Below are 21,144 nucleotides of genomic sequence, written 5' to 3' on the forward strand. Positions count from 1 at the left end.
CATCGGTGGAGCAACCTTGCGGTAATTATCTTTCATTTTGCGCAAAAGCCATCTTTTACGCCGCTTTTTTTTCCGAGTCATTATATCGCACCATAATTTAACAATTGAAGAGAAAGAAGTAATTCAAGATTTTATCAAAGTTCGTCCCTGTGAGTTTTTCTCGAAAGACGTTCAATTATTCAAGTATAAAATATTTAATTGAACAGAAAGTTGATTGCGCGTGAGAATTATATTTTGAAACTTTGCTTTCTTAACACTGTTTGAATATTAATTTTATGCTTGTGCATTACAGAATCATCGTAGCGACGTTGCAGTTATAACTCCGCTGCTGCGCGTCAGTGTTGGTAAGTCATGAATTAATTTTCATTACTGAGGTAACGGATCCGTGATATATACTTTGATGCACATATGTATTAATTTGTTAATGTAAATGTAAAATATATAATAGTAAATAGAAATATAAAGCATTTCGTGCATCCGTTACCTTAAAATTGATAAGTTAAAACAGATTAGGAATCGCGATTAAAAACTAGATTCCATCTTCTACAATTTCGGATAATCCCGGTCGTAACTAAAAATATATTAGTTAAAGATACGGGTGGGTATAGAAATATCATACACGTAGATAAAAATAGGGTAAAACGCAGATAAACTTGGTGTAAGTAGGATAATTAATACGCAAGAGTACTGGATAGGGATATGGGGCTGTTATTTTCGACAGTAAAAGGAAATTTAATTAGAATTATAATTTCGGTAGGAATTTTAAGAAAGTTAGATAGGAAAATGAAGAATTAACTACACTGGTAGGTAGGATTGGGGGGGGGGATGATACGACAAGGAAAACAATTAATTTACTTGGCAGATTTATTATTGTACAGTTTTATGTAAATAAACTGTACAAGTTTACTTTATAATTATTTGCACAAAATTGTACAATAATAATGCGTAATAATAACAAGATAAAGTTAAGAATAATGTGCAAAATGATGTACTTTGTCGCGAAAATTGTTGATATAAAATTATATAAAATTGTATGTCTAATTTGTGTAAACGGATTACACGAAATTTCTTAAATTAAAAAATATTAGATGGTTTTGTTATTAGATATTTTATATCATCTCTTTTCATTGACTTTGGTGACTTCAGCTATATATTCGGCAAATGTTTTAAAAATTTGTATTCGAAATTGTTGCCAACATTTTCCGAATTTATTAACGATTTTTTTGTTACTATATATACAATATTGATAGAATATTGACTTCTCTCTCATGAAATTTGACTTGTACGTTTTACAGAGTCGCACATGTAGTTCGAGAGAGTCTGCTGTATTCAATGTTCTCTCAATAAATTATAAGGAAAACGTTATACACGTGCAATGAAATAATTTTGGCGTTAAAAATGAGATATGTATACAGCATGCTTGAAAAATAACATTCTCAAAACGGAAACTCTAAGAATAAAACTGTCTAGTTGAAATAATGAAATAGTAGAGAGAAAATAAAAGGTACACCAGTATCAACATAATTTATCAATGTAAATAAAATGTTGATACAATTTGTTTCATGGATAAAAATTTCATAGATGTCACGCTAAGGAATTGTTAACGTCAGTAAAACGGATGACGCAATCAAGTTTTCAAACATAATGTATTGCATATCTTGACAAGAATAGAAATACGCACGATGAGTAAAAATGCATTGTTAATACTAACTCACAATCAGAGTCGTAGCTCGAGTCGATTTTTCCAGAATAGTACACATAAAAGAAATATTAATTGTACAGTAGTAAGAATGAAACAAACGTATAAACGCAAATAGTATAACAAGATGATAAAAATATTTATTCCGCCAGAGCTTGTCGGCACCAAACGTATCGGTGTGGTAACTACTATTTGGTATTAATTCTCAATTCAGTTTTATGCGAGCTCGAGCGAGTTTGCGGTTGAAATATCTTCGATTTGTGCGTATAAAGTATAAAGTAATGGTTGCGTGTAACGCTATTGGCACGTAATAACACTCTTACTTGATTTAACGAAACCAGATGGAAGGAGCTTCCGTAAGAGGACACTATCGTTTCATTATACGTCTCGTCTCGTCACGTAACGTCACGTGGAATTCTTTCCAATACCTAGTCCAAACATATCGATAATAACATGGACAATAAATCTGCGCTTACTAATGAATGACTTGGACGTAAGTGGCAGGGAATATGCCGGTACGGCCTCTGCACTCGCCTATCCACCAGCCGTCTGGCTGTTTTTGATGAACGGTTATCAGGTCTCCCGGACTGAGACTGAGCTCGTCGTTTAGATTCGCAGAGTACTGATAAATCGCTCGGCACTGCTCCGTGCGTTCAGTCTTGGCCGTCGCTATTTCCGTACCATCAATCTGGTTGTTGTTGTCTTCCGAGTGACTGCTAAACTCGTCAAAGTCACTGAAATCATCCTCGTCCGGTGGATTCTCCGAATTGCCGTCACCGGCGGTTCGATCAGCCCAATCGCGAGCCTCGGCGTCTTGATCCTTGGTTAAATGCATCTCGAGCTCGTCATCGATGTCCTGAATCTCAAAGGATTCGTTCTTTGCCCAAGAAGGAATCTGCGAGTAGAGAGAACGCTATGTTTTTGTATTTTCTCGTACGTTTGTTCGACAGTAATTGAGTAAATCCCGAGGTCGATTTACAATAATTCAGTTAACAAATGTCTGGCTACTACACCTTGAGAACACTTTGTTGCAAACCCTGCTTGTCTCTCGAGACCAAGATGTGCTCCGACAAGGGATGCTTGGTCCGTTTGCTACCCTCCACTTCGGCGAGCGTACCACCGACTTTGTATCTAGCCGCCTCCAAGTACAGCAACATTGAGCGCATCTGCGAAAACACGCGACAATTATTAACTCTGGCAGCTAGCGCCAATTAATTGCGTCAGATTGGCGGTAAATACAGGAGACGCGTACATGTTGCAGCTTGTCCGTCACATTTTGCGTGCTCTCGTCCGCCGCAAACGCCGGAGTCTTGACAAAGGCACGATGTAACGTTTCCAGGCCTTCTCTACCTCGTCTTTCCCTCTCGAGATCTTGCCTTATCAGATGCAGCACCCTTACCAACGCCTGCTTCCGCCGTTCGCGATTCATCGCCAGCGTCACGTGCTCGGCGTAGAAATCGGGCAACAATTGTTCCGCGTTGGTCACATCGTGATTGTCCATTCGGCGCACGAGGTTTTTGAGGATCTCTAGATCCTGCGACACGTTGCAGCTGCGCACGGGTGTTAGCAAGCGCTCGGTACTCTGAGAAAGTGATATCAAGTGATTCCATTAATTTCATTATATTATATATTGGTGCGAATGAAAGGCGTGAATGAGTGCGAATGGAAGGCGCACCTGTAAAATAACCCTTTCCGTATGCATTACCTGCTGCAGTCGCGGCGACAGCGCCTGCAAGTGCGTCAAGTAAACGTTGGCGAGGTCCTTGAGGGCACTCAGTCGCTCCTCCTCGAGCAGTTCCATCTGCTTCGCACCCTTCCTCATCGCGCTCTCGTACTCGAGCCTGGCCCTCTCGGCTCTCACGCTGACCGTGTAGAATTCGGTGTCAGCTCGTCTCGACGAATCCTCGGCTTTTCTTCGTCTAGCCTCCAGCTTGCTCGCTTCCTTTTCCGTCATGTGATGACTCGACGACCTGTTGTTGCTCTGCTGGCTTTGACCAATTGTCTGTAGCCGCGCCAAATCCTGCAGCCTCTCGTTCTCGCGCGCACACGCAAAGCTCTGCTTTTTGCTCTTGGCCATGATCCCACGCCATTCCTGAAGCGATTTCGATGCCTTGTCAACTGAGTTTTCGATGCTCTTCCTCGATCGGCCCTGCGTCTCCGCGACGCCCACCTGCGTATCATCGAGTTATCTTTTCAATAAGCTACATTTTCACTGCATACGCAACCTCGTGTCGTCCCGTCGCTTTTCGATTCGCCAAGTTTCGCCAAGAGAAAGTCGAAAATTCGTCAGAGACGAGAGGCAGGGAGAGAGATAACATTCCACGTGTTCCAAGGTAACATACCTCTCTACCCCCTCCGATTTTCATTTGTTTAATCAATCGTTTTGCAACGAGCGCGACGTTGCGTAAGTACAATCATCTCCCTCCAAAGTAGTCGAGAAACCCATTCTTGACTTACTCTGAGCGGTTTGGCGAGTTGTTCGCTTAACGCGATGCCCCATAGCCGGTGGGCTTCCGCTGCAGCCTCCATCTCTTCGCCGACACACCTCCATGCTTCGTTTACACCTCCGTTGCTATTACCACCTGCATTACGAAAGAGGAGATTGCGATCCGTACCTTGCTTACCAACTAGGAGATATTACGATGTATCTATTTGCTCGATAAGTGAAAGATAAACCAACTGACAATGAGAGAAGCAGAGAGTTGGAGGAAAGAGTCTTACTTGAAAATCCAAATAGAGATTAATTCGCACATCTATCGATTGTAACGTGTACAATAATACGTGCGATACGAAGGAAAACGTTATACGATTATTGAATCGAGTCAAGTTTTCACTAAAGAGAAATTTTTGGAATAAACTCCCGCTCATCTTATTATTAATTCACTACAGCACAATTGCAATCGTTACTATTATTATTCTTGCTATCGAAAAGAACGGACAATCCTTGGCAATCACCTTGGTCCTTGGCACATGCCTTTGTCAGCTTGCTACTGAATTTGCTCAGCCCTTTCGCGTACGTAGCTTCCAGTTCAGCTCTGAAACATATATTTTCGTATTTTCTTCATTGAAAAATCGCGCTCGCGCAAAAGACGCATGATGAAAAGTACCTTTCGTGAAGAATCGATGCCAATTCCTTGCAAAAATCGCCTCCTTGTTTGACGTATCTTCGCACGTCCTCGAAACCACCTTGTCCTCCCTGCACGTAACAAGAACGACATTAAAAAGTTGCGTGTAACGATGATAACGATGAGACACACTCGATACTTGAAAAAGAAAGGGAAGAATGGGGAGGATTTTTCAAAATCCTGTTTCGCGCTTTGCTATCCTTCAGATATTTTCTCATTTGATCAAGTTGACCCCACACATTTACCGATATCGCCATAAAGTCTCTTTAGAATAATTTAGTAACATTAAATAACATTAAGAAAGTCCTACATTGCATTAATTATTTTCGTAGACAACCCTGCCGGAAATAATTCTACCAAATTCTACAAAACTATAAAATATAGCTACCAGAATCTAGGAAATTCTACGTAAATTTTAAGTGTTATAAAAATCAACATGAAGTACAAATAAGCAGATGTTTTAATTCTTTAAGATTTTGTTGATTCTCAAATTTTAAAAAGTAGTAAAGTTTTGTACTAATTTTTACAAAATTGTACGTTTTCATGAAATACCACATGTAATAATTGCTTGATTTGAGAACATTGTAATTTGTGGTACTATTTCGTAGATATTTTTCCAAAAAAAAGAATGTTTTAACCAAGATATAAAAATGTCTACCAATTTCTATATCAAGCCAATTTTTTGTAGTTATTTATAAAAATTTTAGGAAAGCCTTGTGGATGTTGGAAATGACAATATCTTAAAAGCTTATTCAAGAGACAAAATGTATAATTGTAGACTGAACTCGAATACATTCGATTCTGGAAGGGAAAGCACGAGATAGCGGTTACCACGCGTCACGGCCGATTGTATGCAACATTTACCACTATACCGAACGATACCATTATTTTTCTCACGCTTACACTTTTCTTCTTCTACAACGCAAATTGTTCTGGTCAAAAGAATTACGATACATTTATCGTAATACTTATCGGTTATCAGTCAATCCTTTGATTTATCGCTGTTATGCCTTAACTTTCTCAGGTGTTTAATTTATTGCAGTATCGTTTACTTTTGCACGAATACTCTGTTTTGTTCATAAAGTACGTCCTGCACATACTATACATATGCATATATCTATGTATAATTTAATTTCCTTTTCCAAGTATAGTATACCCATAGACATATAAGCTAGACTCATATACATTTCCTTACGGTAGAAATGGTAAAAGTTGGGTTTAACATGAGAGGGGGTTGTCCTTTGATGTAAAAAAAGTGGCTCCTTCCTCAGGATAAACAAAAGCTTCCCGTATGATTTGCTTCTCTCTCTCTGCTCTGCCTAGGACACATATGCTGAGTCTATCTTACACGTCTAACCAGTAATAGTTGCAAGATCCAATAGTATATCATATGAGAGGGGATATATAGTATATCGTATGCACGTGTGTGGACATGTGGACATTTTCTCTCTTTTTATTTTCTCATTATTAAATCTCACTATTAAATATCATCATTAAATCCTTTTGTATATTAACGGTGCACCGTCAAGTACTCAACGTGGATAACATTGCCGCATATCTTGGGGAAAGGAAGCGTCTCTTCTCCAAGACTCGTCCCGGAAGCTACAGGAACGATAAAATCGTAAAACACCAGCTATAATGGAAAGGCGTTTGTTCGTGCACGATAAACGTTCCCGCGGCTATCGGATATCGCACTTCTTTTCGTTTGCCGCGCCATGCGCCAAGGTGACTGACACTTGATTCGAATTAAAGCTTAATCATGGCCCGCGGCACTCGGTGAAAGCAAGCGTTCATTCGCGCTAGGCTTTGAGGAAAGTCGAAACAACTACGTAAGATGTGCATACACAAAGATAGGATAAATTTTTGTTACTAATACATACGCACAAATTATCACGTCACGTGCTACAAAGGAAGAAAACAAAACCGTCGCTGATAGTCTACGAGTTTGTCGAGTATCCATTGGATAGTACGTTTGTTTAAATAAGATTTTATTCGATAATGAAAAATCTTCTTTTTACGAAGCGCTATTAGAGCATGACGTGTTAAATACGACTGATAATTGCCAGTCAAATGAATTAGGTTTCCATGTCAGCAGTTCTGACATAGATATTGACTAATGACATTGAAACTCGTCCAAAATGTGACTCGTATAAAAATCAAGTAGTGAAAATAAATTACATAAATTATTAGCGGCAACAAGTATTTACGCCGTAAATGTAAAAAGCACACTGATATATAAATGTAAATCAATTTCAAATGACGGAATATACGTCATTATAATTTGCCACATTTCTTAACTCTTGCCCTGGCGATTTTTCGTTTGGCAAAATATTTCTAAATGAGAAAGTCATCGATGCAAACCCGACATTTGATCATAATGTGCAATCGTTTACGTAATTTCTCTCCAGCGGTAAGCAGTAATAGTAGTAGCTATAGAGATACTAGGCGGCAAGGATATTACATTTCCGTCATCCGCGTGTCTGTCGCGCGTATACAAGTTATACAAGACGTTCAAAAGTCACACCGGCTAAAAATTTTATATAAAACTATTTTAATAGAAAACTGTTCGGGAATACAGTTGAGTAAATTCGGCGCGTCATTTTTCAATATGATTGATAATTCTCAGGTCGTTGGCATGGATCTTTTCGTTGTGACTCAGAACCGAAAATTGTTCAGAATCAATATTATCGATAAAGTTCTTTTTAAATAGGGATTCTGATCTGACCGGATTATGTGTTTGACGAACAAAGTGGGAGATACGGAAACAACTCCCAATAACCTGATAATTTTTCCTGCTGAATCATTGAATATTACCTTTTTATCTGTACGAAAAGATTAAGAGTTTTGTATACAAAATATAAAGTCGTCTGTCTTTACGAATTGGAACTACTATTTGTAATTTTTACCGTGAAACAACTGCCTAACTTTGAGAGACATAAGATACCTACGTTAATAATTAATAATTAGTATTCACAACAATATGTTCGATGTAATAAAATTTCACGTTACGTTTGTATACATTATATTTAAGAAAAAAACGATTGTGCGATCGATGTAGCATATCGATTGTACGCAATGCAACATCTAACAGACAGGGTTTATTTGTAATGCGACTAACAAAATGACGGGGCAACTTTCTACAGAGTCGACAAATTCTACCGAAAGCATTTCTTGCTTGCCATTTACATTTGTATTTCTACATTTTCTCGGTATTTCGTCAAGAGTGGGCGATAATTAAATGCACAATCGCATCAATTATTAAATGTTAAAAGTTACTAGATGTTACGAAACGCATTCAGCACTCTACGTCCGGTAATACGAAATGCAACAGCTACCAGTGCCCATCTGAATATCGGAAGATCTCTAGGTCAGCTTGTCGCGTAGATGAGCGAGCTTATTAATTTCCCCTGTTGTAAAGGATTATTCTGCCAATGCTCATAACACACGCGATTAAATTGATGTAATGAGCTAAATTTGTGTATACATGAGCAATTTCTAAAGTCGACAACACGGCGAAAGTTGTAATCGATTAAGTGTCACATGGGGGAAACAGGTTTATTCGCCGTTATATTTCCACAAGTGTACTTGGAATCTTTTTCACGCTTGCTAGACAACAATTTGCCTTGGATCGATGATCGGCCAAGCGGCAGATTCACCCTTCAATACGCACTATGTTATACGTTGAAGGGTGCCATCATTCTATTAGAAGAAAGAATAAAATCTTACAATTGGTGTTTCGATCTGTGCGTAAAAAAATTATTTCCGCAAGAGAAAGACAAGCGAGAGAAGAAATCGCGCGATATCAAGTGAGTGTTTTTTGAAAGCTTTCCTCAATACTGGATTGTAAATTGCGCGAGATACAAAAGTAAACAGATAAAAATGAGCACCTATCCCTCACCGGTACAGATACCGATAAATATGCCTGGCCAAAGAGACGAGACGAAAAATTAGCATCGTTAAAAATCTCATCTTTCCGCCTGTTCCCCTCTCACTTGCTTCCCTTAAAAAAAATACATAAACGCCGTTATATCTGGTGAACGAGTAGCGCGTTTCCGTGTAGAGTGTAGAGCGAATGCGATTGTATGTGTGTGTGTGTGCATTTATGGATAACGGGTCGAGATGAAACGAGTTGGTGTAACTATTGCCAATTCGGACGCTAAAAGGTTAATCGATACAGTCGATCATAGTAGGTTTGTCGATGACGACAAACGTGAAACGGGCGCGGGCGTGCACTTGCAACAGGTGGTTTATTTCCATTCGCTTCGTCGCAATGGACAGGTGCGCCAGTCAATGACCACTCGCCATCGAACTGTTACAGCGCACGTAAGACATACGAGCGATCTAGCATTCGTAAAATAATGATGATATATATCGCGTAGCTATAAATTAACACACTTGGCTCGCTCATTGGTTGATTCAATAATTATTAATTTATATTCACGACTCTTTATTTTAAATCGAGTGAAAGAATGAAAAATATACACAATTGTAAAACCGTATTAATTACTGGCGAACGTGCCAGTCGTCCAATTTCACTCTCCTCGCTCACATCTTCAACTACGTTAACTACTGCGAGACAACGCGTGTGAATTCCCCCGAATGGAGTTCGCCTTTTATCTCGTCATATCGGACGATTCATCTATACATATTTATCGTTGAACAAAGAAACTTTCATCGTCACCAACGTATTTCTTTCTGTTTGTGAGTCATTCGTGACCAGTCGCCATCGGCCCGTTCAATTGTTGCGCCCTAATTTTAATATGCAATAATTAACTTTACAATGAAAAATGACAGAATTTGCGTTGAAAATGCTGATTCGAAAAACCGTAACGAAAATTATTGACCGTGGCAGCAATGAATACGCAATATCGATAATTCGAAATGCAAAAAAAACGAGCGTAATAATTGATTTCAACGAAAGTGATAATTTTATCTACGTTGCCCTCGTCAAGGAATTATACATGACACGAATCTATACGTATCGGCCAAGAGCATATGGAGAAACTCATCGACTCCTGTGCTACGCTATCGAAAAACTCGCGGTCGAATGTAGCTAGAGTCGAGCAATCTATCCTGTTCCTCACGATCGTACACTAACATATGCAGACGATTTTCAGGACATGTAGGGAAAAGACGTAGGGAAGGCGGTCAAGCCTTGCGCATGTGCGCGCATATACTCGTACAACGGATACACAACGTATCCTATACGTGTGTGAAACAAAGTCGGCTATTTTCTCCGCGTAACTTTCCCACACTTTCCATGCTTTGCTATTGCGATGCTTCGAAGCATGCTCGTGCCTGGTCGCTTAGCGCCATTTCTCTTGGACAGTCGATAAATCTCTCGATCGGATAAGCGGCCAGGTAAAGTCTCAACTTGGGGAAAGCAGAATTGGAAAACGCGACAAATTTTGATATCGACATTATCTCCGTTACATTTGTAATCTATATTTTTCAACAGTTTCACTTTTTGCTTTTTATAGAGTTATACATTTTAGTTACAACTCTTTAATTAACTCTGCAAAGGTGAAATACGTCATTTCATGATAATTGGGAACCAGTTTCAGTCCCCCGTTTCACAAAACGGAAGAGGAAAGACGTTTCATGCATGGCAAATTCGCGTAAATAATGTGGTGATTTGATAGATGAGCAAGAAGCAAATCTAAATGCACTAAAAAAGTCTGTTATGGTGAAAGCAATTTTCGATCAAAATGATGTCATCACTGAGAGCAGCGTTTGAAAAGTCTTTCGTAAAAGGCGAAGCGCGTAACGAAAGAAGGCGCGCAAACGCATCTAATTTCTAAGCCCTGTGTCGCTGATTTTGATGGCGCGTGCATCTCATAAAGTCTCGTAGAAATGGCTACTTTGTATTTGCTGTGAAATATCCGTGGAAACGTGGCAGTATTACTTAGATTGCCAGTGACAAACGAGCCATGACGTATACCATGATTAGGGATAAACACGTCAAACATTTGCGACTTGAGAGAAAATCTTTTCTTCGTAAGAGATTCCTTCGTCTTCAACGGATACACTTAAAACGCATGTACGTATGCACGATTCTAACGCATACATTTCATCTTTGGAATTTTTGCGTTGCGTTCATTCGTTACGATCACTCGTTTTCAATGTTTATCTTATGGTTCTAATTCGTTGCGCGAGGGCGACAGACAAACTCGCACGACATAAGTTTTCGTTATCCGGCAAAGTAGCATATTTAATTGGCAATACAGCAAAAGATGCATTCCGCGATGTCACAAGCTCTTGCAATACTTACTACACCATGTAGCTAAACAGTCATTAACTCTAGATGTCTACCATGAATTTTAACCAAATTTAAATTATTCGAATTTCAGTAGCGTTTCGATACTCGAATATGCACAGCACGTGTGCACGGGTGTATATATTCCACATCCGGAATTGGCGCTTCGAAGCAACAATGAAAACACACACGTGCACGCACGCAGCATCGTCTACGCGTCTACGCCCTTCAGTTCACACATCTATCTTTCCATTTCCTTCTACAATAGTTTTCAAGCTGTGCGCAAACGACTACAGTACACGTGTCAGTGTGATTCTGGTAATGAGAAAAAGCAACAAAAGTACCTCGTCGGACTCGTAGGTCTGCAACAGATGAGTCGAGGCCATTAACCCTCTGATTGACCCGAGCATTCTCCTCTTAATCAGACCACTTTTCCCACCGTGATCCCTCGACGCTTCGGCATCACCGCTGCTCCCCGCCACCGGCGTCATCGTCGGCGTCGGCGTCGGCGTCGGCGTCGGTGTCGGCGTCGGTGTCGGCGTCGGCGTCGGCGTCGGCGTCGGCGTCGGCTTCTCATCGTTCTCCGTTACGCGCGAACATAACTTATCCACGCTTAAAGATCCTCGCAGCTGCAATTCCATTCGATTGTTCTCCAAAATGTCGTCCGAACTGACAGTTTTTCTTCGCAAATTGCCGCGTAATCTCTCCGCGCCGTTTGCCGACGTCTTTCCCGAATCGGGCGATGCTGACATTGGCCTCTCCGTATCATCGGAAACGTTTACCTCCTCCGATACTGACGACAGACCAAACTCCTCCACCCTGGTGATCGAGCCAGACTCCCGGGTGTGGGCCCGCGTCAGATCGTAGAAGCCACGCTGCTTGCTCTTTGACGTTTGCACGGGTGTGGCACGTTTGCTTCGTACCTTGCCGCGAGAATTTTCGATAAAACATGGGTCAAAATGAAATGAAAAGGATTTAGCGCAAGCCAGAAAACTCATCGCTTTTCCGCGTATTTCAATGCGCGAGAATGAAGGTAACCCGTGCATTTTCTTCGCTTCAAATGTTATGCGTGTTTGAGGCATCGACAAGTCGGAAATGTTGGAAACTCGTCGCGCGTTATTCAACCTGAACTTTATTTCGTCGACTGAGTATAACGGTATAACTCCGGAAAAGTGGGTATAAATGTATAACGAAATGGAATTTCAAGCGATGAGCTATATAAATTAAAAATTTCGCGAATTTCATCGCGAGCAACGCAATCGTAAACATTAGTTAAAGAGGACCGATTAAAACTTGCATCTGTTTGCCGTAAAGACCGTACGCTTAACATCGCACTCGAGAGAGATGAGATAGGGCTCGATTACAGGGATCGAAATGAAAAGAAAGCGCGGTAGCGCGTAGAAACATAGGTAGTTGAGCTTTACACGACCGATCGACTTTAACTAACGTTTACTTGGGCTCTTTCCTTCTCTCTTTTTCTTTCGACACTACCTCGGGACTAAGCGCGCCGACCGCTTGCAACTTGGCGTGCCTGTTGACCACTTGGCCGATCCTCGTCCTCTCTTCTCGCAACCAGCTACGCATCCTGCCCCAAGCCTTGCCCAGTCGTCGTTTCTGCAGCCTGAGCCGCTTGCTGCGGTCCGAGCCGCCACTCTCCGACAACTCCTCGCCCTCGCCTCCGTTCGGGTACTCTGGGTCCGAGTACGAGCCCGACATCGACGCTATGCCGGCGTCGTAACCGTCGCTGTCCGACGCGCCGTAGCTTCTTCTGCCAGATCTGAGCGATCTGGTGGAACGTTTCGTCCGATCGCGTTGTTGCTTCCTCCTTTCGGTCGAAGCGATCGTGCTCGCGACTCGATACTTTTCCCGCTCGAGATCGCGGACCGGCGGCTCTTTCTCTCGCGATTCGTCCCAAGACGCGTCTTTGTCCCTGCGCCTTGGTTTCGGCACGTCGTAAAGATCCTGGCCAACTGCCGGTATCTCCTTGTCGCAACCAGGTCGTTCGGAGGAGCCTCCGTTACTCTCGAGGACGGCGCTCTTAGGAAGGTCGTACAATTGATTTGCCGACGAGTCAGCTTGATCGCTCGTGTCGACCTCCAGAATCACGATCTCGTCCTTCTCGTCGTCGTTCTCGTCGGTGATCTTGGTGGTGCGAGAATTGTCATCGGCACGCAGAAAGCTGAAACTGATGGTCGGCACGCCATCGGCGTCCGTCTCCACCGTCGTGGTGGCGTTCAGTTCCATCGTGGTGCTGCGTCTCTTGCTCACGACTGCCTCCTTCGCTTGGCTGCTCCGCGATGACATCTCGCCAACGCTGTCGGCAGACAGGGAGGGTCGACCCGACGTCTCCGAGGACCAGACTCTCGAATCCCTCTCCAAGGACTTGGACGTTATGTTATTCTCTACGAACCTCATTCTCATCTCATCCTCGCGGGAGCTTTTACAGTTGCTCGTTGCCTCGTCGATTTCATCGCGATCCACCTCGCGGAACTCGCGACAGTGCACGATAATCGGCGTCGGGACATCGTACCACGTTGCTGTTGCGACACTCGCGATGCCGCCACTGTTCAAGGTCGGACTCTTTGCGGGAGTTCTCAGACCTGTCAAAACGTGCCGCATCTCATTCATCTCTCATCTATATAGTTAATCATAGAACCCTCCCTCTTTCCCTACGACGACGTCTTTTCCACACGATTCTTGGGAAAAAGCACTCGTTGGTCGACGGAACGTTCAAGTTGCTCCTCTCCTCTCCTCTCTTCTCTTCGATCGACGTTAATCCGTCGGAGGAAGCGACAGTGGTGTCGATAGAGACCTTAGTATTCCTGTATACATATACGTCGACACGCTAGCGCGACCTCGTTGCCCAAGAATTATCTGAATTATTCTTCGTACGAAAATAGCCGCATAATAGTCTGATAACGATGGCACTTTTATGGCAGCCTCTATTTTGCGTAGCACAAACGTGCCATTTTCTTTACACCAACTTGTACATTACACAAATTTCTTCAACGCATAATAACGTTCTATTCCATCTTCGGTTTCACGAGTCATCGTAGGAATTGGAATAGTCGATGACATTTGAGCATTCCTGTAGTCCATATTCGGCAAATTTCATTTATAATATTTCTAAACGAACAAGTGCCAACATCCATAGCGAATCCTCGAAATTCTGTGCTCGTTACAATTTTCTAGGTTTTCTAAGTTTCGTGAAAGTTGCGAGTGGTAGGACGATTGGTAGGAGGTATGGAACGGATTGGACGATGCGTAACGCGAGGAAAAAAGGCGAGACGAGCGACGATCGACGTGGATGCGATTTCCCGCGGATCGAATTAAATATCGACACGGTGACGGCAAGTTGCGGAAAATGGCGCCGAGCAAATTTACCGGACGTACACGTTGAATTTCGCGCGTTGCCCGTCTCCCGACTTGACCATATATCGAAGCATCGGCTGGACGCATACGTGACTCGCGCGCGACGATGGAGAACGGCTGAGGAACGATGTCGCGCGGTTTTGCGACCGCTCGTGCGAGAATTATAAGCACGCGCGTATGTACACCAACACCCACGAATATACGTACGTACAGGCGAAGGTTTCAGTGGAGCGCGACGTCGAACACGTCGAGCACCGCGAGCACCGCGAGCACGGAAGCAGCGAATGGATGATCACGCACGATCACGCGCGCGAGCCTTGACGAATCCAAACGAACGACGCGACGATGCTACGCCGCCGTCCTCAACCGGTGTTACGTATTACATAATTATGCGGAGCTGTATGCTGTATGCCGTATGACGAGCGAGTGTAACGGGTTACGGGTACGAGAACGGTGCAAAGTGCCGCGTTCCAATTCTCTTCGAGTATAGTTATTTAGCCGTTGTTCCTTTTCTCGTGCGGTTGCTTCACGCTCTCGTAACGTATCGCTCGCGTTCTAAATAACACGCGAGGACCGAGATCGAGCTCGGTCAATTTCGCATGACGGGCGACGAGCGGTCGTCTTCCGTAAAGGAGTAGCGTACCGGAAGATGTAGGTTTTTTAGTTACCATCCTTCTCGAATCGTCGCAATGACCATTACTCGAGAGGCTCCAATGAAAATAGGTCATTTTCTGAAACGCACTTGTCGTCGATGACGGTAGAGATCGATGTCTTTTGGCATTTTTCGCAAGGTTCCAAGTCACATGATACCGCGCTCAACAATCGCGTATCATGGCGGTCCGCGCGTTACGTGTGCAGTGTTATGCACGCGCACCGTTCGTCTCTGTGCCGCGAGTTCCCCGCGCTTCCTTTTATCCCAAGATTCGTCCGTCCGATCTCGAATTAGCCAAGATTCCGCGTCCTTCCCTTCTTCACGCGCGATATTATTACGCTACGACGGAACAAAGCGATCGCTCGCGAGTTGGTCTTGATTCCCACGTGCCAAGTCTTTCAGCACTTTTCATTTACATGTTTTTCAACCTAGAAGGAAGATGACCGTTAGGGAACGATACATCTCTTTCTCCCTAGTTTGGTCCCTTTACCAAGTGTTTGTTTTATGCCTACACCTCGCGCGCGTGAGACGGGAAAAGTCGGCTCGGGGAACGTCTCTTGTACAATATTTCTTTGATACGATCGCTTTGCATTCCGCTCTACAAAGTTGTAAAAATTGAGGCCGCTCGCCGACATTCCCACTGTTGCTCGAGTAAGCAACGCGGTTATCACGAAAATAGAAACTTTACAGAGCCAAACTAATCCCTCGCGAACTTGTCATTTTATCTTATTGTTAGCAACGTAATCTCTGCAGGCAACACTCGATATCACATGTTACGCAATAAAGAGTGAGAGAGAGATGAGTGATGCTGATTGCGAGAGATGTAACACGATTGAGACGTAACGTAATTAGACCAGCAAAGTGTGCGAGATGGTAATGTATATCTTTCGATCACGTCTCTCGAGTAAACTCAAATTTTATCTTTGACGGAAGTTATTCCATCAGTTTCGCTACTTGACCGCGTGCGATTAAGAGACTTGAACGAGAGGCTTGGCCTTCGATGCTAAAAGACACTAGGAAGCTTCGACGCAAATAACAATAAATAATACCGCACTTTAAAGTCCAAGCACTACGAAAGAGAATCGATCAAAGTTTCTTTTCGTTTCCTTATATATACCTCCCCTAGGCTCGCATTCGAGATACGAGTTGAATCGCTGCAACGATCGTGGACAAGACACCGAGTCTTTTCAATTTATCCAATTTACGCGATAACACTATCGTAATCGGAGCACACCGTCGTTGATGCGTTTGCAGGTGTAAATTATAAGCGCGTGTCGCTCGTATTACGCGCTCGTAAACGCACATACGCGCACGAGCGTTGCACCGAAGTCACTGCAGCGGTCGCGGACCGTTTGTCGCGCTTGCGAGAACGAGTGCGGAAACGCGCAAAGTCCGCACGGGGAAGGGGAGAATAGAGAGAGAGAGAGAGAGAGAGAGAGAGAAAGAACCGGCATGTGCACCGGCGTAACCCCAAAACGAATGATAGCGAGCAGTGGATAGTTTTAAGACGACTAAACGTGTTTCTAGGCGGGGGATTACGCAGTTTGTATGCGTGTTTTCTGATCTACGGATTATATTTAGCCCGCCGCCACTCCTTAACCACTCTGGTATCTCTCGCCTCTCCGCTCTCGCTCGCCAATACGTTCGCCCGTGTCGCATGGCGAGAGTCACACGTGCGTCGTACACACACGTCCTGCCGAATCTTTGTTGCATTCAGAGGGCGAGAGGGAGAAAAGCTCGTCGAATATTTTGCACTAATGCACGAATATTAAATTTTATGGTAATATTTTTCGCGATAAGAATAATTTACAGTACGGAGAAAGGGGGGAGGGATTAAATGCTAAATGTAGCATCAAAAATATAATTACAAATCGTTCATCGATTTCAATACGTGAATTGGCTGACGATAATAACTCCACCCGTTAGAAAACTGCATTATGTCCGAAAAGGAACCGGCGTGCAGGACATAGATGGAAAGAAACGGTATATGGATTCACATTTTTTAAATAATAAAAATTACGAGTTGGGCTACCAACATCTTGCCTTGTGACCCACATTGGCGTTTTCTCATGTGTTGTTTAGTATTAAATTTTATCATCAGTCAAATGCACATTTATTTAATGTTAGGTATTTCCAAATTATTAAACAAAGCATATCCATTGGCGTGCCTATCTTTAAAAAAAGCCTTTATCACGTGTACACGGTATAAATAACCAGAATAAATCAAGCATCGCGCTGTCTTATGCTAAGTAAGCGTTATCGTCAAAGACACAGTACGAGCATCGCAATTGCGATAAGAATCAGTCGTGATAATAGAAGGAATTGAAACCTGGTGAAATGCATATATAAATGTTTTACCAAGTCGTACGGGTTTTTTGTAAAATTTCAAGCATGATTTCGATTGCACGAGAGTGCAGTCCGAAAGTTACGTTCGTGGAAAATATCTATCTGCCATTTTCCTAGTAGACCGACGCGGGCGAAACATGAGTTTACCGCGGTTCATTTAACAATGTTGTGGAGTACCTACTTTGGAAGCCGTCAGACAATGTTACATGACATTATCGATATCGAAGGAGCAACGTTGGTAACATTCGGTAGAACACGCGCGTTAATTATGTTCCATTTGGAAAAGTGTACATACGTATATACTGGGCGGAGACTACACGCGAGAGACGTTTGAAAAGGTGTATCAGACAGCGACAAATCGTGCGAAAGGTGTCGAGAAAGTGGTGTTACAGGAAACGCGCTAGTCTAGGAAAATTATTTATGTAAAATTAATAGAGCAATCAGCTTTCTCGTGTGAAATTGTTGGCGCAGGTTGTCGTTTCAACTTATAGGTTATTGAAAATTGTAATGAGACGTCACAAAGGGCTTGTTATGGCTGCTGCTACTCTCTCTCTCTCCCCCCGAGTATTATCTTTTACTCCCCATTCTTGAATCGCGAATCAGCAATCGTGTTTACAATCTGTAAAGAACCACTACTTTCCCTGCAAGTTGCGGTTTCTTTTACCTTAATATAGAAAAATTGTAGCGCCCAACTTTCGCAGAAATTATGCGCCGCGGGAAATAGCATCGGTATCGGGTGTGATAACGAAAAGTGATTTTACATAAGATTGTAACGTATACGAGAACGTTTCTGCTGTTGGCACACTCGTAAATATTGCATATTTGCACGTTGACTGTCGACGATGGAAAATTATTCGCGAAATATGAGAGTGTAGGGCCCTCTCTGTCTGAAATCTCGCTGTTTACGTGAGGTTGCGTAAGTTTTGTGCCGCATTAAATTACGACGATGTCGAGATAATGCCGCATACGTACATCAACAACGTCCTTATCACCTGTATGACACATGCATTTTTACGCACGTCTATATAACGGTTGAATCCGTAAGAAAATATTTTCCAGCAAATCACTCGATGCCGTTGTAAGCAACGTTTGATAATGTTCGATAGTTTCGCTGCAAGTTATATCGCAAACTATTATAAATGTTTGTGTGCAGAGCATAAAAATGATTTCCAATCCCATGGCGCTAAAATATCTGCATAGAATAAGGTCACGATAGCGCGATTCGCGCCTTCGGTGAATGGTGGATGCGCTAATAAGGTATAATGAGGTCTAATATCGCTTTAATTTCTCGCGGTAATTTGTCGAATTACACTCTGACACGTCGCGTTGCGTCAGCATAAATTTAACTCGTAAGACAATCCGGCATGGAATAGTGGTACCTATGGATCGTAAAAATCGAGGGGGCACTAGTGAGCATTGGTGTACAAGATTTTGGTCAGCGGTTTCCCCCTTGGTAAAAATGGACAAATCTATCGCGAATCATCCTACTGATCTCCTACCACTTCTTCTACATCTACCACGGGCTACTTTCTCGCGAAATTTCATTCTGTCTTGTGACAATACAGCTCTCTACTTGTCACTTGAGCGAGAAATTATTCAAAGAATCGAGACCAAGTGTGAAAAGATTATCAGTATCAGTCTGGAGGGATTCGAATCCCGAGAGAGAAACAATTTTCATTGTTTGCATGAAATGTCTTGTGGACCGATGATTTATCGCTCAGAAAATTAAGTGAGACAATTTCAAATTAACTCGAGATAAAATCCTGTTATTCACTCCTATCCTGTTTCACCGCATATACTAACAATAGCAATTAAAAAGGGACGCGCAACTTTGGGAAATTCGTATATAAATATGCATATGTGCGTTTTTTCCTGACACATGACGCATATAGCGGATTTCGAACATGTGTCGCGTATCCGGCATATCGAGAAGAGAAGCCGAATAAAGTGCACACATACACGCACGCATATATATATGTTAATAACAGCGCACACAACAGTGTGCCTTTTCTTACCGAGCACATTGTACGTACTCACGTGGGAGTTTTGCTGGGACTTGGGATGAATCCAACCGGGTAGCCAGTGACGTGAGACTGGAAACATTTTAACGTCCTGCCGATGTAACGTACGATGTCCATGCACGATTGTCGTAAAGTGTCGTAACGAACGGTCTTTTTCTACTTTTCTTCTTTCGTCTCTCCCTCTCAATGTAATAATATCCCTTTCAACTTTTCTCTTATTCCTCAACTTTGGCCTAATTGCCGAGGTAGTACTCGATCGCGAGATAGTATAAAATCGCGATTAATCGCGAAACGTGTAATTCGTGACCGATAATCTCTGTACTGAGCTGTGCGCAGTTGAGCGGTTTCGATCGATAGGGCAATATTGTGAATTGATCATTGAAAAGCTTGGACGTTCTGCGCGAGCTAAAGATAAAAATTGACTGGCGTGAATGTGGCGTCCGCGTACGAAATCTTTGTTGCTTATCGCTCATTATTAATCGTCACGTTATCAAACTTGACAAATTTTTCCAAGATGTCCAGGTCCCTCTATCGAATTTCAATCGGTTTCAATCGGCTTGCGTGACGTTCCAGATCCCCCGATTAAGATCGTTTTACACGCATTCCAAATTTTACAACATTTAAATGTCTCGGAAGCATCTCCTCTTTTGTAGACCGTGAAATGGGCAACATAGATAGTATTTCTGGTTAGCTGACACGTGTAAAAGTATCAGCCAAATGTTTCTCCTCTCACCAATGATCTGGTTTCGTCTAAACGTTCGAGGCGGAACGGAGAGAGATAAAAAGAAAAAGAGGAAAAAAGATGAAAAATAATAAAAGGAAACGTCATCTTCGGATAATTGCACGCATGTGCACGGATAAACCTGTCCCGTGAGAGGAATAACGCGTAAGCGTACTACAGTCTGCGCGCAAAAACGCACGCTCTTGGCTCTACTCGGGGAATTATGCCCCGTTACATCGTTCGGTCTTTATAGTAGCAGTGCAAGACGCGCGTTTCGTCATCTACCTTGTCATTGGATTCCTCGACAAATTCGATTCTTCTTTTATTTCACGAGAGACGAGTGAAGCGAATCAATGTTTAAATAAAATTTGATTGAAAAAAAAAGAAGATTGAAATCAGAAAATCTTTCAAAGAAAACATGGCGGTGGTTAGTCATCCTATCGCGATGATGTTGATATAGATAACGTTAACACGCTTTCGTTGTTCAAGCACGAGCGCAAAGCGCCATTTCCTTTGACGACGAGATCTCACACACGCAAAGAGGTGACACGATACGATATGAATCGTTGTACGTGCTTTACATACTTGGTGTCAATGAGTGTCTCAACGATCAGTGATAATTCGCGCGACTTTGTTAAACGTCGATTGGCTGTAATATTCGCGAGGCCAATCGATTGTTCGCAACTAGAATTGAATTTTCTCTGTGTGTCGACACGTTTCACTTTGTCAAATGGTACGTACGAGTTTTCCAAAGCAGAGATTCTTGTCCCTCGAGAGTTACTTGAAACAGACGTCAGTTGTTTTCAATTTGGGTTTCAATAGAGAACAAGAAAAAAATTGGACTAATTTACACGGATCAGTTCTTTCAGTAAAGACTTTTTTTTTATCGTTGGGCAATATCGATACAACGATATCGCGTAGCGGTACTGTAGACGGACCGGACCGGACCGCA

The 21,144-nt window shown here is 42.6% G+C and overlaps 1 protein-coding gene across 3 annotated transcripts; it reads right to left on the minus strand.

Moving 5' to 3' along the window:
* Nucleotides 1-972: 972 nt before the first annotated feature.
* LOC105561792 lies at nt 973-16,856 on the minus strand. 3 transcript variants are annotated; one of them, XM_012012106.1, is made up of 10 exons: nt 16,222-16,856; nt 12,572-14,168; nt 11,425-12,003; nt 4,807-4,895; nt 4,655-4,734; nt 4,157-4,281; nt 3,405-3,869; nt 2,952-3,281; nt 2,713-2,865; nt 973-2,594 (listed from the first exon to the last, which is right to left on the minus strand). In XM_012012106.1, the coding sequence occupies exons 2-10, from the start codon at nt 13,706-13,708 to the stop codon at nt 2,175-2,177; spliced, it is 3,378 nt and encodes a 1,125-aa protein (XP_011867496.1). In that variant the 5' UTR covers nt 13,709-14,168; nt 16,222-16,856; the 3' UTR covers nt 973-2,174. The 3 variants fall into 3 exon arrangements, with proteins under 3 accessions (XP_011867496.1, XP_011867495.1, XP_011867494.1); XM_012012105.1 differs by lacking the exon at nt 16,222-16,856 and adding an exon at nt 15,121-16,215; XM_012012104.1 differs by lacking the exon at nt 16,222-16,856 and having other exon boundaries at nt 12,572-16,215.
* Nucleotides 16,857-21,144: the final 4,288 nt, after the last annotated feature.

Source organism: Vollenhovia emeryi, unplaced genomic scaffold (genome assembly GCF_000949405.1).
Source record: "Vollenhovia emeryi isolate VEMERY1.0 unplaced genomic scaffold, V.emery_V1.0 DF939200.1, whole genome shotgun sequence".
Lineage (NCBI taxonomy): Eukaryota > Metazoa > Arthropoda > Insecta > Hymenoptera > Formicidae > Vollenhovia > Vollenhovia emeryi.